The 24,428-nt window shown below is 39.8% G+C and overlaps 1 protein-coding gene across 6 annotated transcripts in view; it reads right to left on the reverse strand.

The window, feature by feature from the left end:
- Positions 1-4,357: 4,357 nt before the first annotated feature.
- Positions 4,358-24,428, reverse strand: part of Slc17a3 (solute carrier family 17 member 3) — a 22,213-nt gene continuing 2,142 nt past the window's right edge. The window contains exons 2-15 of one of the 6 annotated variants that reach the window (XM_028776307.1): positions 23,735-23,949; positions 20,279-20,351; positions 19,380-19,504; positions 16,337-16,548; positions 15,660-15,893; positions 15,247-15,334; positions 9,931-10,017; positions 6,822-6,940; positions 6,543-6,701; positions 6,135-6,264; positions 5,894-6,041; positions 5,533-5,623; positions 4,598-4,734; positions 4,358-4,514 (exon numbers count right to left, since the gene is read on the reverse strand). In XM_028776307.1, the coding sequence (XP_028632140.1) occupies positions 4,600-4,734; positions 5,533-5,623; positions 5,894-6,041; positions 6,135-6,264; positions 6,543-6,701; positions 6,822-6,940; positions 9,931-10,017; positions 15,247-15,334; positions 15,660-15,893; positions 16,337-16,548; positions 19,380-19,467 (1,491 nt within the window). In that variant the 5' untranslated portion in view covers positions 19,468-19,504; positions 20,279-20,351; positions 23,735-23,949 and the 3' untranslated portion in view covers positions 4,358-4,514; positions 4,598-4,599. Of the gene's footprint in view, positions 4,515-4,597; positions 4,735-5,532; positions 5,624-5,893; positions 6,042-6,134; positions 6,265-6,542; positions 6,702-6,821; positions 6,941-9,930; positions 10,018-15,246; positions 15,335-15,659; positions 15,894-16,336; positions 16,549-19,379; positions 19,505-20,278; positions 20,352-23,678; positions 23,950-24,428 lie in introns of those variants that run through there. The other 5 variants (XM_028776306.1, XM_028776305.1, XM_028776304.1 and 2 more) reach the window with 5 other exon arrangements.

A 24,428-nucleotide genomic window follows, 5' to 3' on the forward strand; every position in this document is an offset into this window, starting at 1 on the left:
TTTGTGTCATTACCACTGCCATGCATTGCCAAAGCATAAAGTTTAAAAAGAAGCTACACTCTATAAATGTCTTTTAGTAGATTCCACCAGATAAGACCTTGGAAATCCTCCCTCTTTCTCAGTGTGGGTCATGTCTGCTTACATCGTTTCATACGGTCAACATCAGTAACTGGTTCTGGTATTGTTGCTGTTCAATATACTGCCACATAACTAGCTTTGATAATAGAACCTGTTTACATTATAACTTTAAAATATCTTTTTGTTGAGAAGACAGACTCTTGTTCAGCTCTGCTCATTTGTTCTTACAATACAAGCCTTGCTAAGAACCAGATTTGGTAGCATGTTTTTATATACAATGCATTTTCAAATTGCCATCTTTGAAAACTTACAGAAAGCCCTTGCAATTTAAGCAGAGTAGTTATTTTGTTTCAACAGTTTAAATAGAGAGATTATTTGCCTCAACAGAAATGTGGCCATCTATTCACTTTCATTGAACAATCTTCTTTCACTGATAATGTTTCTTTGGTGGTTGGGGTGGGGTTTCTGTTTCCTTTTGAGACTTCATAGGAACCATGCTGGAACTGAAGAATATTAATAGGTATGTGGCTATATGTGCTTTTATTATGAAAATGAATTACCAGGGAAAGAGAAAACAAGGATTGGGTCCTTCCAAACTTCTCAAGTGCTGATGCAGTTTTTAGTAGAGGGTGGCTTGTGAAGTCTGACAGCCACCACATAAGGTGCTGGGTGAGTGTGGACATAGCCTCAGGAAGCGACTAGGAATCCTTACCTGTCTTCTCTTTTTTTTTTTTTTTTATTTTATTTTTTATTTTTTTTTGTTATAAATGAGTATTTTTTTTTAATTTCTTTTTTTTTTTGAACATGAAATGCTTTTTTATAGCATGTTTTACAAGGGGAGGGGGTAAGAGGGTCCAGGTGGTGGAAAGGTACAAAATCTTCTTGGCCTGTGCCTTGGTACACTGCCTTGAATTATGATCTACCTGCTGTTCTTCAGAAGATATGGTACACTGCTTGAGTTATGGTCTCCCTGCTATTCTTAAGAAGACATGGTACTCTGCTTTGAGTCTATCTGCAGTTGTTAAGCAGGATCTTGCAGCTGCCAAGCTTCAGAGGACATTGTGTCTTCTAAATACTGCTGAACTCTACCATGTTCAAGTAGTGAGTTAAGAGGGATGAGTCCTTTGGGGAAGGACTATGGACTCGAATGGTAGAACTTGAAATGTGTCAAAGGTGAATTCATTTGAAGGTCAGAAAGAGACTGCCATCCTCAGGGGAGAGATGTGTTTGAGAGAACTCTCTTGGGAGATTTGGATGATATTTTGATGGCTTACCTACTCATATAATGTCTTCTCCATATGGGTTCAACAACCATGGTGAAATAGATGCTACCATGTGTGACAGAGAGACAACTAGCTGGAGTGGGGTGTGTCTTTGGTCTACAATAGCTCCTGAGCTAATGAGGCAAATTTTCATTTACCAAGACCCAGAAGCATAAGACAACATATTGCTTAGTGCAACATCTGCAACTTCTTTAGAGATTAGTAGAAATATTAACCAAGATTAATAATATGTTTATTCTGTGCAATGAAAGTTTAGCCATGATTAATTTTCTGCCTCTAATGTAATACTTTGAGGAAGCTATTCAACCTCAGAGTTATAAGAAAAATTGAAGTAATAAATGCCAGTCTATGGGGCTGTCATAAAGATTTAATAAAAGAACAGGTATAGTTTGTTGACTTTTGGCAAGTGTTCCTGATCCAAGTAGAACACACCTTCATGAGTGGTGTGAGGCAGAAGTTCCAAGCACAGTCTCTTAGGTTAGAGTGTTCAGGACAGAACCCCAGCCTTGTTGCTTATGGCTGGGCCTTCATTATGCTACTAAGCCATTCTTTGAGTGTTCAATGATGCTAACTATTGTTATTGCTCAAGAACAATCAGTTCTCTCTTAGTCATTGTCCTGGTTGCTTTATTTTGTAAAGGTGGCACTAGATAGAGGTATCTAGGAAGAAGAACTACAGATGAGAAAAAGCTTCCATCAGATTGCCTATAGACAAGTCTTAATTAATATTTTCTTGATTAATGATGGATGTTGGAAGACCTGGACCACTGGGGGTGGTGCCATCCTTGGGCAGATAGGTGGTCCTGAGTTGTATAAGAAAGTAGCATGAGCAACCCACAGAGACCAAGCCTGTAAGCAGCACTCCTCTATGGCTTCTGCTTCAGTTTCTGCATGGAGGTTTCTACCTTGAATTCCTGCACTGACTTCTTTTGGTGGGCTGAGACTTGTGAGGTGACATAAATTCTTTTCTCCCCACATTGCTTTTGGCCATGATGTTTTATCATAGCTGTAGAGACCTAACTATGACTGCCATTTTCTTCTGCAGTTGTGTTGAACTCCAGGATTAAAGCACCAGTAATAACTGTCTTTATGACAAAAGAGCCAAACTACAGTTTGCAGAATAAATATCCTGCTCTCAAGTGAGGATAATTACCAGTTACTCAGTTGGTAAGGCTGCACCCTGGAACAGGTGTCATCACTCCATGGAACTCAGATTACTCCCCTCAAGTGGTGACAGCAACGGCAACTTCTTCAGAACTTGAGACATGGCCCAGAGCTGACATGATGACCAATGGACCACCGGCACTTTGAAGACAGACTTAGGGATACTACTTCCGAATGAGGCCATGTCAAGTTAATCTCCTTTACCATCACTCAGTGATCCCTTTGGTAGGCATGTGGAACAAATGTTGGAGTCTAGTCCTTTCAGCCTATGGCTACTTGACCTTCTCAACATCACTGCTAACTCAGCAGTCAGTCAGCTCATTATCTTTCCTCTGAACAGAGATCATCTTCCTGCAGTCTCTGTTTAGTAGTCTAGCTTGTCTCACAGGTTCAAGCCCTAGGACTCTCACCTTCCATCTGTCTACTCTACCATCCATCCAGTTAAATGGTAGGATCTTCAAATCCTTCCACACAAACATTTCCCACCCCTCTTCTCTTCATTTCAATGTGTCCTGCCTTATTCCAGTCCCTGAAACTGCTCTGTTTTAAAGACCAGTATACAGATGATCGTTTGATGTGTCATCCTAATTCTGAAATTATAGGAGAGTGCTCCATCTAGAAAGATCTGCCCATGTAGCTATTGCTATGAGCCCTACTTCTCTGCTTCTATAATGTTCTCAAATGTTCTCCCATGACACAGGGGCGCTGCAGGTTTTAGCCACACACCTTCCTCTACTTTGCACTTCCCTGTGAATGCACAGACAGGGGACCTCCTTTAGAGTGTATCCTGACACCTGCTTTTGTGCTTTTATAGAAGTAGGACTACTCATTATGCACCTCTAGAATTGCTTCACAGATGAAACTTTCCCTTTGTTTTTCAGCATGGGATGGCAAATCTTCATCTGTGTCCCTCTGCTACTGTACTCTATTCTGCACAATAGAAGGAAAACTGTATTTCACTTAGTCTAGTGTCCCAACAGACAAATTGGATCTCATATCAAGATCACAGTCATTGCTTTGTTTGTTCGTGGTTGGCCTCTCTAATCTTGTCTGGATCTGTATTACGCCACCACCTCTGTAGGATATGATTTGAGGACAGTAATCTCTATCTTAGACAGTAGATGTCAGCGTGGGGAACAGTTCTTGATGCTGTCCTGGGTCTCTGAATTTGGCCTGACTCACAGACACCTACAAACCATTACTTAACAAAAACCACTAAGTTTGTTTTACTTTTGATCCTTATATGTGATTTAACCATACATTAGGCATATCTCACAGCAGAGAGATGACAGCCACACTGGGTAGCTTCAGAACAGTGAAAAGAGATAATTTGCACAGGATCAGGTAGAGGGCAAGAAAACCACAACAGATTCTAGAGAATAGCAGAGCTGGCACAAGCGAAGATAAAAGTAACAGACAAAGAGAAGTAACCAGAACACACAAGGAGGTTGCCTACTGGGGCCAGGAACTTCGTTGACCCTCTGTGCTATGTTTCTCAGACTACATTTTCCTTTCTCCATCAAAAATCTGGCTGAAGCTAGTAGACAAGGGGGTATGGGTGTGGGCCACACAACTCACCCTCCAGTAGCCTGAGCACAGTGATGAAGAATGGACCATGTGTGAAACATGTGTCAGTGCCAACCCAGAAAATAGAAACTGCAGGCTAAGAGTGACTACAGGTATAAAGAGAAATGGATATTAAACCTGACAAATAGAAAATAATTACTCTAGTAGAGATTACCACTCTTGGACCAAGGGTTCATAAACTGTGGTCCTTAAAAACTGAAATTACCATGTCAGTACCAAATTCTCAACTCAAAGATGACAACCTCGTCCCTTCTTATCATTTTACTTGATGTTTTATTCATCTCATATTTTCTTCAAAAGAAGTCTGGATGAAAGGGGGAATATATATGACATCATTTTTCATGAAAGTCTTCCCACATAGGAACCAGCATATGTAATGACTTCTTTATTGCAAGTGGGACAGCTGAGGAAGGAAAGTGACAAGAAATTAACAATTGAAAGTCCTGCTTCTGTGACTGTAACTCTACTGAAATCATTGTCTATTACCTTCACAAACGAGTGAGCTTCCCCTCTCTTGCCCATTCTTGGATATCTGCTTTCCCAAACAGGAGGTAGATGATTAAGCCAAATAGGTTAATCGCAAACAGCACAAAAAAGAAATTCCTCCACCCGAATTCAGAGTCCTGGGAACACAAGACCCAAAATACATATTACTTCCCTCATCTCTTTCCCTATGAAACTGAATCACTAATTTAAAGGACAGTTTCAAGAAGTTTCCTTGATGAAATTCATTTCTAAGAAAATGTCTTCATAGAGAAAAGAACTCTAAAATATGCTCTAAATGTTCTAAATACGAGAGATTTGAAGACCTCACGACTGACCTATGGAGCTATGTTTGTCTTTATCATCAAAGGGTCACACACAGTCTCTGTAGCCCAACCTTGCTTACAACCACTGTGCTAAAACTGGCTCTAAGATTCTCCCATCCATGTTGCAATGTAGTGAAAAGACACCTGGCTTCAGAACTATGACCTCTGAGCAGAAACGCTCATTCTATTGGATTTTCAGTTTAAGCATTAGGAGATGAGGGTGATAGTGTTAATTCTAAACTGATGTGAGAAGGAAAAGTCAAGCAGCATTGCGGTGTATAAAAATGCCTGTTGTAATGCCAGCATACATCAGGCACTTAACCATGCTTGCTCTCCAATTCTTTCTGTGTGGTTACTTACACAAATGAAAATTCAGCCTCAGATGGCTTGGCAGGAAACATTCTCCTGAGATTCCTGTGGCACTGTTTGCCATTTCAAATGGAGATTCTAAGTGACTCACTGATTAGTTTCAGAATAACCTCAACGTTGGTTCATTCTGCTCTATACTTCATGATCACCCCAGAGTAAACACTCTTTCCCAACCTTTGAATATATTCTTTGCAAATACGTGGGGGAGAGAATTTTAAAAGTCTGTCTTGGAACAGAAACTACCTGATTGAGGAAAAAGCCAGCAACAATGGGTACCAGCACAGCAGATGAATGTGCAAATCCTCTTGATGTTCCCATGAGAAGGCTGGCATACCTGTGGGTGACAACAATATCCCAAGTTAAATGGAGACACACTTGATAGTGTCTTTCAACCCTGTTTTATTTGTGATCCATCAAAAAAGACTTGGGCCGTGCATATTCAATGAGAAGAGATTTGACAAGTCCATATTTCACCAATACAGCTAGGCCCAGCCATGGTCCATGCTTATGATTTATTGTTTTCCAAACTTTGAGGCTCCCAGAACACTATAGACCATTTTTCCCCCAGAAAATGTGAAACTAAAAATAGATACAAGAGTCTTACCTTGGAGCAATATCTAATGCATTAATATAGACTCCAGCCTGACACAAAGGGCTTATTCCACAGGAAAGTGTCAGAAATGTAATTGTTGTAACATAGCTGGATTGCACATAGGGCAGAGCCACAATGAGGGCTGCAGGAGGAGTATTTCCTAGGACATGTGGAACAGGCAAATGCAAGAGTGAGATGCAGTCTTCGACTGTTGAATGCTTACATCATGCAAATCCCACATCCCCATTCTTACCTAAAATTGTGATGATTTTTCTCACAGTTATGAGTCTAAAGTTCTTGCTCAGTAGAAAATCTGCGAGCTGGCCTCCCAAGATACCAATGACCCAGGCAACAAAAAAGGGAAGAGAAGACAGGAGTCCATTCTGAAGTGAGAAGACTGGGTAAATGGCCATAATTAAGGCAAGGAGAAAATATGTTGGTAATTCCCTAATCATTCTGACACGCTGAAACAATTTTTCCCCCCTAAGAAAACCTGGCAACTTCTTAAGTCATACTCCCAGCAAAGTTACTATCATTAGTTTTAAATATCAGATTATTTTGGGTAATGAAAGTTAATGTCCAGCAGATAGAATTATTGCGACAGATGAGTAACCGAGGGGTCAGGTAAATATGTAGAAGGAATGGAGTGAAATTTACTCACGTCTCTGATGTTAACTTTGAACACAGAACTGATGTAGGTTGGAGTGTATATTACAAAGGTATTAACAAGCCACTGATGGGTCGTACTGCAAAGACACATGGACCAGAGTGGCAGAGATGTGAGCATAGCTTTGATGGGAAGTGGCTGTTCTGAGCTGAACTGAAAACAAATGCATTGGTCTGAGTAGTAAGGTCAACATGAAGTTCAGAGTCTCAGCCACCATTAGGAACCCAGATGTGGATGCAAGGTTTCTGCAGAGTCTGGAGTCCTTATATGTACCTGTTGGTCCAGGGATGATAAAATATACTCCTTTTCTAGGCTACTTATCCATGGGTGAGAGATAGGGTCATCATAAACCAAAATGAGCCAGAGAAGGCAGCAGACCACACCAATACCTCCTGCAAGCAGAGAGAAGAGTTCATCAGGAAGCTCATTTCTATTATTCTTAAAGTAGACTTTAAATTACACAGTAATGTTACATTTGTTTAAATATTGCAAGATAGCTCAGAGTTACCGCATACCTCCTGTCCTGCTTCCATGTGTTGACATCACAGTATGTCTTGACTCATTACTACTAAATCCTGCACTTTTTTCATTTTCAATTGATGTAATATTCATTGTGTATAATGTTGGTTTTTTAATAATTTTTTTTAATCTATCACCTGTTTTGATCATGTTGGCTTCTTCCTATCCCTTCCTAGTCATTCCTGTCCCTTTCCCTCCTACCAGCTATTAATCTCCTCCCTTAGCTGCCTATCTGCTTTTATGTACATAGATATATATTATGGCTGACCCATGTATGTTCATGACCAGTGTGTATATGTATGTGCATGTATGTTATGACCCATGAATACATATGTATGTTATGACCCATGTAAATTTGTCTTATGTGTATATTATGATCTAAGTGTGTATACATGTATGTAGATAGGTAGACAGATATGCATTTGTAAAGAATTTTAGTTTCTACTAGTGAGAGAAAATATGTGACTTGTTTTTCTGCACTTAAATTATTTCTCTTAATATGATGATCATATTAAGATCCATCAATGCCATAATTCCATTCTTCTTTCTTGTTGAATAAAATTCCACTGTGTATCTGCACCCCATTGTCTTTATCTGCTCTTTGTTTCTGGTAATCTACGCTGGTTCCATTCCTGGGATACTGTGAATAGTGCAGCAATAGATGTGACTTGTAGGTATCTCTGTGCTGGGCTGCCTCACAGTTCTTTGGGTATACTGAACAACTTCTTCTCATGTTGGGACATTTTCTAGGCTAAATCCTTGCCAAAGCTCATTATGAATTCTTCTCAGTTCTCAAGCAAGCTGTCTCAACAGTTCCCCTTTGTTTGTTTGTTTGTTTGTGGGAATGGAGTCTCAGACCTTAGGGACAGCATAATAGTGTCAATGTTTTCAGTATTGGCCATTTTAATAGGTATATGGAGATATTGTGATTTTTAATTTTCATGCCCCTTCACTACTAAAGGTTCTTAATAAGGTGTCTTGTCATAGACCTGTGTTCTCTGTGTATACATTTCTGCCCGTTTTTCAGCTGAGAGTTTTATATTCTCAGAGTTTTGAAAATTATTTACACATTTTAGAAAAACATCGAATTTAGTGTTTTGTAGATATTTTCTCCTTGAACCAGTCTGTCCTTTTATTGTATTAACAATGCCCTTTAAACATGATATATATTTTTAACTCTGGTGATTTCCAATTTATCAATTTCCTCTATGGCTCATATTTTTGATGTCATATTTAGGAATTGTTTAGTTAATTAAAGAACAAGTAAAATTTCCCTGCTTTCTTCTAGAAGAATATTTTTCTAGATTTTACATATAGGTCTGGTGTGTGTGTGTGTGTGTGTGTGTGTGTGTGTGCCTGTGAAAGAGAGACAAAGGGAGAGAGAGAGAGAGAGAGAGAGAGAGAGAGAGAGAGAGAGAGAGAGAGACTTCCTTGATTGTTCTCTACCTTATTTCCATGACACATGATCACTGACTCTGGAGCTCACAGATTTGGCTAAGGTAGCTAACATTTCTTTAAGCTTTTATTTTCTCAACATATTCCCACTCCAGAGAACACTGCTCCACATATCCCAGGCTGGTCTCAAACTTTTTATGTAGTCAAGAATGACCCTGAATTTTTGATCTTCCTGTCTCTGCCTTCTGAGTACTGAGATTAAAGGTGTGAGTCACCATGCCCAGTTTTCTGTGGTACTGGGGACTGAAGCCATGGCTTCATCCTAGGCAAGAATATTACCAACTGGGCTACTTCCCAACCTCGTCTAGTAAGTTTTTGCATGGTACATTTGAGAGCTCTGTTATTGGGTGCGTATGAATTTCAGACTCTTGTATCTTCTTGGTGAGTTGATACTACTCCTTGTTCTGAAGTTATCTTCATTATTAATATGTTCACCCAGTGATTTGTGGACTACTATTTTCATGTTTTGTGAACTCTACAGAGTCTTTAGACCTGACAATAACCTATCTTTGTCTCCAAGATACTCACTGTCTGGAAGAGGAGCGGGCTTGTAAATAAGATAAGCTGATGGGAAGTTTGAAAATAAAATCCAAAGCAACTCCAGTGGAAACAGCAGGCAAAGCTAGTTGGTTTCTAGCTAAATGAAAGTCCCAGGTCAATAGTGAAGTTATCCCAAATTACTCTCAGTGTTTGATATATTCTTTTCTTTGGAAACCTTTAGGCTTGCTAAGGACTCTACCCCTTGCTTAATCATGACAAACCCCATAGCTACATTTACCTCCTTGGATTGTTTTCTTCTGTCTCTTAGAAAGCACTCCTCTCCAAATCTTCCCCTCCTGCCTGCAAGGCACAGAGACATCCTGACAGCCGTACCTTATGGCAGGAGAGCAGCACTTTATGAAGCCAGAGGATTTTCACATCTTGGCTAGTATGGCGATTTGAATATGCTTGGTCGAGGGTGTGGCACTATTAGGAGGTGTGGCCTTGTTAGAGGAAGTGTGTCATTGTGGAGGTGGGCTTCGAGACTCTCCTCCAAACTGTCTGAGGATGCTCAGTCTTCTCTTGGCTGCCTTGAGTTTAAGATGCTGAACCTCTCAGCTCCTTCTCCAGCACCATACCTGCCTGGACACTGCCATGCTTCCCACCTTGGTAATAATGGACTAAACCTCTGAGCCTGTAAGCCAGTTCCAATTAAATGTTGTCCTTTATAAGAGTTGCTTTGGTCACGGTGTCTGTTCGCAGCAATGGAAACCCTAAAACAGCTAGCAAAGGTTATTTCCTTATATCTTGATATTTTGTTTCCCTAACATTTTTATATTCTGACTTTCTTCCTTTAGCAAAGTACACATGGGTGCACAAAACTCAGAAGCATGTTCCTAAATAACCCAGAAACTAGCAAACAGCTTACCAAAGATATAGAAGACAAAAGGCCACCCGAGGGCTTCACTAATGATGCCGCCCACAAGGAGGACAGTAAAGACTCCCAATATCATTCCTGCAGAGAGACAGAAAGAAAGTGGTAGGACCCCTGCCTCCACCAGGCAGATACTGTAAGCTGTCAGATGAACATGGAGAAGCCACCACACCACAGAATAAGCATATTCAAATGCAAAACTTTCAGATTAGTCCTTTAATTCATATACCTCCAGGGAGTCTTCTTTTTCCTTTAAAATTCCCGAGTGACATTCAAGTGACTACTAGACTACCTTTCCTGCTGTCTTAATTTACAGTTGTAGCCATTTATCATGGAAATAAAGCACCATGAAGAGCCAAGGTTCTGGTGCACTCTCCACTTCTAAGCCCTCTACTTCTCTGAAGACAAGCATCACATCAATTTATTGTGCAGGAAACAGTCACTCACCTTCTTTTCTTTGCACATATATGCTATTTGTAGCTCAGCATGCATTAATTCTCTTTGTAAATGTATTCATGGGAAGCTGCTTCTCCATAAATATGCTAATGACACTGTTTTAATTTCTATAACTTCTACAACTTCACAGAGCATTCTAATATATAGTAGGCATATTCTCATTTCACAGCTTTGCAAATAATCCTAAGCTACCTCCCTTTTTATGCCTCCCTTTTTAAGCCAACTTGCCAAATTCCATATGCATATGGAGTTGTTATTTTAAAACAAGCAAGATCATAATGGCCTGAGGGTTTTATGAAACAGTTATTTCTTTTAGATTTTATTTTGGAATTGTGTTACATGTCTGTTTGCAGTGTGTGGCAGGAGTAGACTGTACATGTGAATTAAATGCCCATGGAGGCAAAAGAGGATGGCAGATTCTCTAGAGATGCAGTGGCAGGTATGAGTGCTGGGAACGGAACTTGGGTCCTCTGCAAGAGCAGTGCATGCTCTTAACCATGGAGCCATCTCTCCAGCCCCAACATTCATCTTCATTGAATAATTGCTCATACAAAGGTCTCCATTGCACTGTAGATTTTAATTCTAAACAGGCACCATTACTCATTTCTGAATAGAAACACAACTTTGTGTGTGTGTATGTGTGTGTGTGTGTGTGTGTGTGTGTGTGTGACTAGAGTACTGGAGGCGGAACTGCTAGATCAATGGCTATGTATATTTCAAATTTTGGTAAATACTGCAGAAGTTCTGTGTTGAAAGCTGTTCAACTTAAATTGCCAACACAGTTCTTTCTTTCTCGTCTCCTTGATAATATTTAATATCATTAAATTTGTATACACTTTTCTTCCAATATAGATAATAAAAACCCTCATTTTTAATTTTGTTCTTTTTAATTTGAGTTTTTTCACTGTTTACCAACTTTATCATTTGTTGTCTTTTTTCTATTTCTCTCCATTGTTTCCCTTTGCCTCGAGTTAGACTCTGTGCATTGTGAATAGTCTTGCATGTCTTACTGGTCATAGTTTGTCCCTTCTTAACTTTGTCTATGGTGTATTTCTCACTCAGCACTTACAAGCATTTGTGCATTCAGATCTATGGCCCCTAGATTCACTCTTTTGTTTGGACTTCTTTTTAACCTACACTGCAAGATAGAAATAATTGTTACTATCTTCTTTTTTTGTTCATGTTCACTGAAGCACATTGTTTATGCTATTTCATTTAAATGCCAGTAATCAAACTTGTATTTGATCAAGTACAGCCAGTCACTGTTAAATAAACTGTCCCAGGTTGGCCTTTTAACAACAGGGAAGGGAGTGTTTAAAAGAGAATTCAAGTTTGAGAGAGCATGGAAAGAAAGCTCGAAGTGAGTACCTTTTCTACTGCCAGGTCCACCCAATTAGTACCTCTCACCTAAATGTCTGCCTTTACCTTAGTTATAAGGGAAGTCAGACTCCTCTGTCCAAGCAAGGTCATGCTTTTTCCTGTCTGCTTGCCTTCACCCAATCTACCTCAAGCCTGGGCTCCTAAGTGAATGTCTTCTTACTTCTTCACCCTATCCTTCTTCTCTTCTCCTGGCTCTTACCCATTTGCATGCAATATCAATAGCATAGAGTTCATGTTGTAAATAAAGCACAAATTCTGGTGTTCTGTTGCATAATAGCAGGCAGAGGGAAAATAATGATAGCATACTACATTTCAAAAAAAATCTAAAAGGGAGAATTTTGAATAATTTCACTAAAGAGAAATGGCCAATGTTAGAGGGGATGGATATGCCTGGATTTGAACATTAGTAAGAGTTCAGATGTACTGAAATATCTCATGATACCATGTCCTTAATATAGATGCATATATATTGCATAAATATATGTATATGTAATATATATCTATATATCTATATATCTATATATCTATATATCTATATATCTATACATCTATATATCTATATATCTATATATCTATATATCTATATATCTATATATCTATATATCTATATATCTATCTATATCTATCTATATCTATATCTATCTATATATATATATATATATCTTTTCAATACTCTAGAAAATAAAAAGGGAGTAAAAAAAAATACTTATTCCTTTAGAGCCCCCTATGTACTTTTTGGTATTTATTTCTCTGTGAGGAAAAACTGCCAAAGCCTGTGACCTTGATCATTGAAGAGACATGTGAAGCACCAAATCTCTGGAGTGCTGGGGGGTCTGTGACATTTGACTTTACCCATCTTCTTCTCCTCATACTATATCTTAAGACTGATATCTCAGGGGTTTCTTTAGCATAGGCTTTGATAAGTACTGTACACTGGCTTTTCACCCCTCTTAAAGGGACCACTTTATCAGTGCGGCACGACTGATTCAATACATGCAAAGGCCTGGGCCAATCATTCTATGGTGCTGCCAATTCTGATCCAGGTACTCAAGAACCAAAACACAGTAATTGTCAGAATCTTTAGTTGACCTGCTCTGCTCTTTCATGTGTTCCTCCCATAGAGCTAGCAGGTGTCTTTGGATTAGGATGCCTTCCCTTTGGGGACATTCCTGCTTGTCTCTTGGGGACATTTTTAGCTTCATTTTTCATAACTACACGTTTGGTGAGAAGGCTAAGTCAGTAGAAAGAGAGAATATTTAGGGATCTGATAACAGATGGCCTTTCCATATGCTTGCTTCCTATCTCTCATTAGATAACTATATCATTCCCTCCCCCCATTTGTGTGTGTACATGTGTCTTCACATACCTCCCTTGCCCCTCTATCTTTCTCTTTCCTTCTTTTCCCCTCCTCTTCTATTTCACTCTATGTTTTAAATTAAGTCAGAGAGTTGTGCAATGAAGACATTCAATTTGCTTTGATAGCCTCCTATTTTCTGAGCTCTGGTCTAAGCTAACAAGACATTTTTTTCTTTTTTTAATTCCCATCACCTACTAACCTTAAGCATGAGCTAAAAGTCCCGTTTGACCTGCTTACTTTCGAAAACTCTATGAGTAGCTATAAAATTTCCAACCAATATGCATCTTTTGTAGCCTCTGAAAGAATATCCAAAGACCACCTACACCTCAGGATAGTCACCACACCAGGACCACATCCTTAAAGAAAACTTAACTCAGCTCTTTAGTTTGGGATGAGACTATGGGTTAATCATTCAATCTTGTTCTCAGGTGTGAACTCTAGATGACAATGTAGGGTGACAATGTCAAAGGTTAGATATACCTACAAGGAACATGCAGTACATTTTCCACTGGAGGCTGGCTTAGTCAGGCCCTTTGGACCCTAGGCAGGTGCTTTTCTGGGGAGTCTTTCTCTAACTTCTGGGTAGAGAAATCCTGTCTCTTAAACCAGATATCCTCATCACTGGACATAGTATCAGTCTTACTGAGGCAGGAAGGTGGACTCAGGAGACTCTGTTTTGATGGACTCTTCCATCTGCTGTCTCTGTGCTGCCTTCAGGCAGCCATGTTCTCGATGTTTTCTGAGATCAGAAAATAATTTCTTCCTGGAGTTCCTCAAAGAAGCTTGTGAGTTTGGGGGCTCCTGAGATTTGTGAGCTCCCCTAAATATGTCAGCTGATTTATTTTGGTTTAGGCCCTATAGGTCAGTAAGTGAAGGACAAGGAAGTTATCAGGCCTTCAAGCTCACTGTCTCTATTCTGTTTGTTTGGGATTGCTTTTTAAATGGTTTGTGCCTTTTGTTTTATGTTTGTTTTGTTGAGATGAGGGCTTGCAATGCACTACTTAGCTCAGGCTTGCCTGTGTGGCAATCCTCCTATCTCAGCCTTCTGAGTGTTGGCATTGCATGCATTTGTCCTCATATAAGCTTACATTCATGCATTTTATCCCCTGTTAGTTGGGTTAATCCAACCCAACCTGCTGTGCCAGTACTCTCACGCTTTTATTCCCTGGTTTGTTTTGTATTCTGAGATCCTTTCACAATTGGGTAACTGAGGTGAATTTCTTTTGTCTAAATTGCATACTCTCTTTCTTCAGCTAATGTGAACTCTCATGACATACACTGGATACTACAGTTCTGGGTTTCTGAGGGGGCTTTCGAGGCCTGCTGTCAGCAAGCTCTTCTAACATATGTGGCTAACTGATGGTTTTGGACTTGAAGAGTTCTTGATTATCTTTGAACACACATGTTGCCCACCATACTACCCTTTTCCTACCCAGTGCTAGAATTATGGGCACATTACACTAACATCATTTTCAGAGAAAAATCTCAGGAACTGGCAAGATGGTTCATTGGGTAAAGATACTTGCTGCCAAGTTGAAGACATGAGTTTGATTCCTAGAACCCACATGGTAAAAAGGGGAAATTAACTGTTGGAAGTTGTTTTTTTTTACTTCTAGTTGTGTGCTGTGATGTGTATACAGTAAGTAAATAAGTGTAATAAACTTTTTAAAAGTAAAGATTAGTCTCAGAAAAATTTAGAGCAATTCCAAAGATTATTAAGTTGAGTCTGTATGTCAGATGGAATAAAAATATATAAGTTTCATATGACAAGAATTAATGTATAAAAATTAAACCCTACAAATTCATTAAAAACGTGGATAACTTATCTTACAACATTTCCATGAGTGAGTAGAAATTTCAAGTTCCACAAAAGAAAAGTGATCAATTTAGCAACATAAAAACATTTTTAAAGGTGAGAAGTCATATCGCAAGCAATGTTATGCCACAAATCATAACACAGGGAAAAATAAGTCATACCACAAATAAAGGATTGGTTTCCTTAATTTATATAAACACTTCTTAGCATCAGCAAAAGAGCTGTCCAGCAGAAGAAATGTTCAGGAGTCCAAGAGGAAGCACTGGGTTGCCAAGCTCCCATCTGGACTGCACATCTTTACCTGACATAGCAATAGTGCAGAGCCGGCTGCGTTCATTCGGAGGAGCCCACTTCTGCCAGAGTGCAAACTGTCCCCCATATCCAGCCCCCTGAAATAAAAATGGTTAGATACATCGGTGTAGAAATATAGAAATATTTAGCTCAGAGTTTGAAAATACTCAGTATCTGGAGCTGAGTGTGGTGACATACATCTTTAAGTCCAACACTCAGGAGGCAGAGGCAGGTTATGGATCTCTGTGAGTTAGAGGCCAGCCTGGTTTACATTTAGAAGGAGGAGGAAGAGGAGGAAGAAGAGGAAGAGGAGGAAGAGAAGAAGGAGGAGGAGGAAAAGAAGGAAGAGGAAGAAGAAGAGGAAGAGGAGGAGGAAGAAGAGGAAAAGGAAAAAGGAGAAGGAGAAGAAGAAATACTTGGTACCTGGGTTAAGCCCTGAACTGCTCGAGTTGCCAGGAGAAAAGCTAGTCCAAGACTGGCAGCCAGTGGGATGCAGAGAGTGAGCAGTGAAGATCCAAGCAGAGCAATTCCAACCACTTTCTTTGTTCCTATTTTCCCGGCCAAGTATCCGCCAGGACCCTGCATCAGCATCATGCCATACTGGACAGAGCTGAAGATGATTCCTTGGGTTTGAGGACTCCAGTTATACACAGGGGCCTTCAGGAAACATAAAATGCCTCTGTGAGCCACATACTGAAAAGTACTTGTCTACTCTAAGAAGCCCCCTTAGATCTGAATTTTTCTCAATTAAAATTTTTGAGCACAGCTGGGCCTGGTTGCATAGATTTGTAATACCAGCTACTCAAAAAGCTGAGGCAGGAGAAGCACAAATTCAAGGCTGGCCTGGGATGCAAAGTGAGCTCAAGGCCTGCCTGGACAGCTTAATGAGGCACTTTCTGAAAATGGAATGAACGGAAGGGAAACGGGAGAGGGCTGGAAAGTAGCTCAGGTATAGAACAACTGGTTAAAAATGTATAGTAAGGCACAGCCTAACATTCAAGCCTCAGGTCCTACACACACACACACACACACACACACGCACACTCACACACACGCAAACACAGGACTTGGAGAACAAACTTAAATTTTGCATTGCTTGCCTTTATAGAATGATGCTTTGAGGCTTCATGTTGATCCCCATTTAAACCAGGAGGAAGCTGTTCAATAGAGCTATTGAGGTGGGATGGGTGGTCTGTGTTGTTGACCATGGCTACCATGGTGATGCTTATGACGGAATTCTGCGCTATCAATGTGAAGTTGCAGAAATGTGCGATGAAGGCTATTCCATAGCGCATGGAACATAAACTTAGGACTGGAAACAAGAATCACATCATGGCTTGCTTTATTGAGCTAGCATTAGTTTTTCACAAAATATAACAGAAAGCTTTGTTTTCTTGAGAGGTGGAGGCAGGAGGATCAGGAGTTTGATCATTGTTGTATGCTGTTTGAGGCTAGCTAAACATGACCTGACTCAAAAAAAGAGACATAATGTAGAAAGTCACTACTGACCACTGCTTGATAACTTAAATGGTACTTCTGGTTCTGCTGGAGTGAGCAAAAGAAAATTCAAAGACAGCAGATGATTGAATTGATCCAAGCAACATTTTATACTAAAGATATACACAGCCTGCTTCCACTGGGGCTGTCTGTCCTTCCTATAATGCTGTCTATCCCATTCATAAATCATTTAGCTTTAGAGTCAATGAAATGATTCACAGTAAGATAAATATATATAATCACACAATGCATACTACATTATATGTAAGTTACACGCATATGTACATATACAGTATATATAATTAGTAACATTCCATATGTTTATCTTCTATATCACAAATATAATTTTTTGTAACATATCATGCCTAATGCATACAAATAAAATTTAATGTTTGAAGAAGTTGCTCGTTAAGGCAGATGATTTTACTTGCCCCCCAGGCATTGAAGATACACTTTCATTTGAACTGTAATATTAAAAAAAAAAGAAATCAAGATTAAGATTAAAGTCCTAGAAAGATTTCCTCACTAGGAAATTTCAGGCCTTTAAATGCTGAGAACCCGTGGTGAGCCTGTAGTAGAAAAAGAAGCTAGCAGAACAGTGAAGTAATATCCTCTCCCCCTCTCCCAGAGCTTGGCTGTGATGTCCAAAGAACAGGAAACACAGGTGATGCACGCATCTGTGAGTGAAATGAGAAACTGGCTCACAAACGGACCTCTGAGGAATGCTGGCTAGATAGCTGATTGCTTTCCAAGCTCTTTCTACTGCTTCTGAGAAAACCCTGCAGCGCTGCACTGAGTAGATATCCTGAGAGTACACATTGGACACACATTGGACAGACCAACCTGATAAGCAGAAAATCATATGACTGCAGGAAGCTGTATTCACCTGGGCTCAGGTATTCTTACAGATGTACTTCAGCAAAGAACACTTCAGATCTCTCTCTCTCTCTCTCTCTCTCTCTCTCTCTCTCTCTCTCTCTCTGTCTGTCTCTCTCTCTGTCTCTCTTTCTCTCTCTCTCTCTTCCCCAAGAGAAGTAGATTAGGTGTAACTGTGGTAAATGAGCTGAGAATATTCAGAGCTCAGCATCATCTCCTGGTGTCAGAGAGAGCCTCTAGTGTTCTAGTGTTCTCCATGGATATCTTAGCAGACCAAATGCTCCTCCTGTGCCTGAACAAGTCAGTTGACTCACTTCAAGGAACTGGACAGGAGCTGGACTGGCCAGTCCCCTAAGCCATGTTGTCCAGTCTAGATTTGTGTCTTCAGTTCTTACTGAACACACACTTGCTGATCCCCCTCCGTGTGGAGCTGCACACAGCCCGTGGAGCTCACATTCCAGGGAAAAGAATGACAGATGCAACCAAGCAGTAAGTGTGTCTCAGAGGATTTCAGTGCTGTGCTGAAGATAAAATAAGAAGAGGCAAAGTCCCAGGGACATGCCTGAGAGCTGGTCACATGGGCATCTGAGTAGGAGGCACACTCCACAAAGTGGAAATGTCCTGGAGTAGAAGGAGATTACCTAGAGTGATTGCCAACACCAGGTGAATATGACAGAGCAGAGGGAGCCAGAAGCAGAACCTGGTCTTAAAGGTTGCATGTGCCATTGGAAGCACTGTGAGTTTTATTCTGAATGGAGTAGGGGACACTAGAGGGGTTTGTGCAGGCATGAGATAGGATGAGACCCAGAAAAGAAGTGAAGCCAAGCTGCTGGGAGCTCTGTCCTCAACTCCTTCCGTAAGATAGTGAGGTAGTAAATACATGTTGTTGCAGGCTATTGATTTTAAGGTGATATACCTGCAGGGATCACTGAGTGACAAAGACTGAGGCAGGAAAACCATGAGCTTGAGACTAGCCTGGGCTATCCAACAGGTAAGGAAATGTGGAAGGCGGACCTGCTGGAACACATCAAGTATGGCTTAAGTGTAACATTCTATTCCTGTCCTTCCTCCAGACACTCATCCCTCTGCTTTCACATCATCAGAATTCCATCAAAGGAAGGAAGGGAAAAGAGCAGAGGTGCATGAGGAACATGGAGCAGGGAGTGGGGCGGAGAAGAGGAAGATGAGCAAAGTATTATGACTCATGGAGGAAAACGCCATAGTGAGACCCATTCCTTGGCCTAACTTGGTGCTAACTTTAAAGAATTAATAAAATTTGAAAAGCATAAGGTTTTGTTAATCTTATAAAGTAATATCGAAAAGAAATAGCTTAGCAAGTTAAAAATACATCAAATACGCTATAGAATTGTATAAAAATCATACAGAATAAATGCAGTGAATTATATTTGGCAAATTAAGTTTACAAAAATTCTTGATTTTGGGTATTTATGTAGTTTGTTACAACACAATTATGTTTGCATTATCGTAATCAACTATTAAAGGAACGGGCCATGGAGCTGTCTACCAACTGCTTTGTTAGCAAGTATGAAGAATAAACTCATATGGATAAAGATAAGAGAGTAAGTGTGAAAAACTATTTTTCATGGAGTATTTTTCCTTCCTTCACATAACTGTGAAGTGTGCATTAATGTTAGTGTGTTTCCAAAAGAATCGGAAATTTAAAAGTGATTAATCCATTGTTTTATATGAATATGTTACAGAAAAGAGTGTGCCATAAAACCAGTGGGTAAGCAGCTGTGCATGGTTTACCTTTCCGGGGAGGGGTCTTCTTCACTGCTGAACCTAGAACAAACTCACTCTGCTCACTTGTAGGGTTCAGTTCTACCACTGTGGCCATTGTGGTTTTCTCGATTTTTTTCTTTCTGGGTTATTAGCTTTTGTCAGAAAAATAAAAGAAAGAAAAAATAAAATAAAAGTGATATGAAGGCTAGATGCCCCTGTGTGGGGGAATTCGAGGGCGGGGAGGTAGTGGGTGGAGTAACATCCTCATAGAAGCAGGAGGAGGGGGGATGGGATAGGGGTTTCTGGTTGGGGGAGGGAATGGGGAAAGGGGATAACATCTGTAATATAAATAAAATATCCAATAAATATTTTTTTTTAAAAAGTCAGTAGCCTTCTTATAAAACAATGAAAAATATATTGACAAAGAAATCAGGGAAATAACCCCATTTATAACACTTTAAAAATCTATGCAAAATATCTTTTGAATTAAATCTGAATAAGGAAGTGAAAGACCTCTATAATGAAAACTTTAGATACTGAAAAAGAAATTAAAGAAGACACTAGAAGATGGAAAGACCTTTGCATGCTCTTGGGATGGCCATACTTCCAAAATCAATCTACAGATTCAATGCAACCCCAAGAGAAATTAAGGGGGTTGGGGAATATTGTCAAAATACATTACATACATGCATGAAAACACTATAATAAATTCCATTATTCTGTATAATAAATGTTTATTAAAACATTTTTGAAAACTTAAAAAAAAAGCTCATTGCTATGGTACAATATTAGGCTCTAGGTAAAGGATGTTGCTATGTAGAACACTGTGTAGAACTGGAAGATGTGTACAATGTTCAGTGCTCAATTTCATTAATGGATTAGTTCAAGAAAAACATTCTGTTCATGCCATTAATAAACTGACTTACCGTGTGTGATAAGTAATATCACTGAGCAGTCCTGTTATTGCCCCACTCTGCCTTTCCTGTTGTTGGTAACCTGCTTTTAAGGTCAAATAGTAATTGATATACCCCAGACATGCTATGGAAACGGAACAATGCAGAAATGCTTTCTTTTCACTCAGAACACTTTGAAATGTATGCATATTGTACATATTCATGGTTTGGTTCTTTGTTGTCATTGAACAATTATATTACATTTTGTGTAACCATTTATCCTTTGATGAACTGTAATATCTATAGACTTTTGTGCATTACAATGAGGCTCCTATGGATATCCATGTCCAGGTCTCTGTACAGCCATGTACTTTTATTTCCTTTAGACAAATACCTAGTACTAGAATGTCTATGTTGTGCCACAAGTACATATCTATCTATCTTCATAGGAATTTGGCCAACTGCTTTTCAATGTGATTGCCAGTTTACACCATCACCAAGAGTGATTGAAGTGTCCACACAATCAATTGGTATGGCCAGCCTTTGAAATAAATGTGAGGCATTCCAGAAGGCAGCTGGTATGTTTTGTCTTGGCTTTTGTTACACTTCTCTAGAGAAGCTGGCCATCTTTTCATGGCATTATATGCTATCAACATATCTTCCTTAAGGAACTGACTCTTCTCAGCACTGGACATTCTAATTCCATGATATACCAAACCATTTTAAAAGTCAGCCTTTTAGTGGGCTGCCAAGATGGTTCAGTGAACATACATGTTTGCCACGAAGACTGATGACCTAAGTTTGATCCCCAAGATCCACAGAAAGTAATGAGAAAAGTGACTTCCCCAAGCTGTGCTCTGACCTCCACATGCAGGCTGTGGCTCAAGCATACTCCCCAAATCACACACACAAATGGTAAACGGTTTAAAACTGGCCTTTGATTTCTAGAGAAAGTGCTTTGCTTCTCCACTAAAAAACTGGGAACTATTTTTCTAAGAGACAAAGGTAAGACCACCTGCACCTAATGGTGACAAAGCTTGCTTGTCCCAGGCTGAACACAGTCTACTCTATTTTCTTGAGCAGTGTTCTCCAGTGAGTTAAGCAGCCACTCAAAGAGCTACGATCTTTTGTGATGTCAGTAAATGTAGCTGTGAGAGTTGATTCCCATTTTTAGAACTCCATGATTACTTCTTCTCACTGTCCTTGGGCCACCCACTGGTGATCTTCTGATGACCCTGGTCACTGTTACAATGGTCTCCCTTCCCCATTTCTTCTTCTATTCCAAGCCATTTGTTCCTTTTCTTTAGACTAATGTTGTGGGTCAAATCCAGGCCCTCATATACCATATACAAGCATTGTATCTCAGCAGTGCACCCCAGCCATTTTTTTTAATGTACATGCATGTGGCTGGGCATATTTAGATGAGGATGGATATTTGTACTCACGTATGTGAAGGCAAAGTTGAGGTCTTCCTCAATTACATTCCACTTTATTTTTTTGAGAGCATATCTCTCATTGAACCTAAAATTTAAGACTGGCTGGGCAGGGAGCTCCCAGGATCCATATGCCTCTCTAGACCTGGGATCATAGACATATGCCACAACACTCAGCTTTCTACATAGGTGCTAGAAAATTAACTAAGGTCTTTACATTCTATAGTAAGCACTCTATTACTGACCCATCTCTCCAGTCCCCTCTTAGACATTTTAATATAGTTAAGGTTCATATCGTCTCATTGGTTTTCTTAATCCAGTATTCTTGCACAAGAGCAACCTTATTTTCACTTATGCTGTAGTTCTGTCTCCTAATTAATCTGAATGGGAATCTGGGCAATGAATGAATTTGGTTGCAAAAGGCTGCACTTCTTCAGAACACCATGGTAGTCACATTGCTGAAGCATAGCTGTCTAAGGAAAAGATCAATACAATCTGGGGGACAGTGCATATATCCTCACAATGTCAGTGAGAACTCCTGGAAAGCACCTGGGTCTACAGAGACTGATTCATGGATTAGAATTGTAATGGTGTGGAAAGGATGAAATATTATAAGTTCAGAGGCTAGTTATCTTAACTTGGGATGGATTTAGCTACTTCATCTACCATTCCTTGCTTGCCTCCGTGTCAGAACTAACATTCTATGACTGGTAAATAACCTTTTGAAATCTATTGATTTTTAAAGATGACAATGACAATGATGATGATAATGATGACTACTACTGCTACTGCTTCTGTTTCAGCTACTACTAGCTTGTACCCATCCAAAACCTAAGAATTTCATCAGATAGCATCTGAGGTCTACAGAAAAAAACTTACCCATCTTGCTGCATCTGCCTCTCTAAGTACACTCCAGTGTATTTTAAACTTGCCTTGATTTGTGACTTTTGTCATTCTATAAAACTATAAAATTCATACATAAGACTGCTTCCATATTGAGACATGGACATTTGGCATAACCTAAATCTATGTTCCCAGACGATGGTCTCTCAAATACGGCTACAGTTGTAATGTCTGCTGTAAGGTGAGAGCTGTGTGCTTTTTGCATTGACAATGTAACAGGCAAAGAAGTGATTGCTAACAGCATTTTATCTAGAGTGGGTTTCACAATGCTTGTACTGTCCTTCATGTCCCCAGTAGCTGTCAGGCTAACAAGAGTAATTACAGCCACTGCCGTAGACTCAGGATCCAGGTAGGGCCATCGACCTCGGACAACTCACTGTCTCTCTTCTCCTAGGCCACTCAGCTCACGAGCAAAAGAACGGATGTTTGTTCATGAGCCACTTTGACTATCCCCCTACCATCATTCTCATTCTCTCTCTCTCTCTCTCTCTCTCTCTCAATTTTTTTTAAAATAAAAAGTTCTGTTGGGTATGGTGCCCTACCTCCCTTGCTTCTCTGAACAAGTCACTCCTACACACATACATGATTTTATATGACTACATAAAAATAAAAAAAACCATTCCTTTATAGTATGTGTTTCTTGGATCTGTCTCCACAGCTGCCATTGTCTCCACAGCTGCCATCAAAGCTTGTGGTGCTCTGGCACAAAGTTCTCAGCTTCCAGTCTCTTCCTCTCTTTCTTCTCCTCCCACTCCTTTTCTGTCTCTCTATGCTCCTCCCTTTCCCCTCCCTCTTGGATCTTCTTTCTCTCTCCCTTTCTCCTCCCTCTGTTTCTCCTCCCCTAATTCTCTTCTTCCTTTTCTCTCACTTCCCTTCCCCCTTCCCTTTCTCTTCTGCCTCTCCCTCCGTTTTTCCATCTTCTTCACTCCTCCTACCCCACTTGCCTTTGTAGAGATAGGTTTTTACATTGTATGCACTTTTAATTTTGTCAACAAGAGAATATTTGAAGTTGGAGGAGGGATGAATAGCAATCATCAGCTGGTATTCAAGAAGGACAGTGCAGACCTTTGACTACCCAATGAAAGTAAGTGACTTACCAGTTTAGTGCCTGAGGTAGGGCTTCCTGTGTTTCCCCTGGTCAGGCCTCTCTTACCTCTTGCCAGACTGCTCAGTATTCTTTGCCACTCCAGGACTTGAGTTATTAATCATTAATGACAGGCTGAAGCACCCCCTGCTGTGAGCTTCATGGCCTCCCTCCTTGTCAAGTGTCTCCCCAGCACCCCAGAAGTATTTACTGGGTCTGGCACTGGCTTTCAGTTGTTGATCATGTTATATTACTGTATTTCAAAAGACTTTTCTTTTTTCTGGCTTGAAATATTAAAAGATCAAAAGAGAGAGAAGTTACAAATTAAACACACTCTGCACTTTCCTTCTCTTTCTTGTTTTTGCCTCTTCTTCAATTTTCTTCCTCTTCTTTGAACTATGTGAGGCATAATTTTATTGGATATTATTGTTAATCAAATCAAACAGACAAAACCTATAAGCTTCTCTCATAAATTCAGTATTTACTCCACATATTTTTTTCTGTTTTAACTACTTCTATATTTGTTGATAAACTACATAAAAATAATGCTTGGATTTATGTCTCATTTGAATACTTGCTACTGTGTACAAAAAAACTTTCATATATGCATATCATGCATTGTGATCAGGCCTCACTCATTTTCTCCCCTCAATTCCTTCCCATCCCCCACTCTGACTTTTCCCTCTCAAGTTCATGCTTCTTCTTCTTCTTCTTCTTCTTCTTCTTCTTCTTCTTCTTCTTCTTCTTCTTCTTCTTCTTCTTC

This window comes from Grammomys surdaster, unplaced genomic scaffold, assembly GCF_004785775.1.
Source record: "Grammomys surdaster isolate TR1022 unplaced genomic scaffold, NIH_TR_1.0 267, whole genome shotgun sequence".
Taxonomy (NCBI): domain Eukaryota; kingdom Metazoa; phylum Chordata; class Mammalia; order Rodentia; family Muridae; genus Grammomys; species Grammomys surdaster.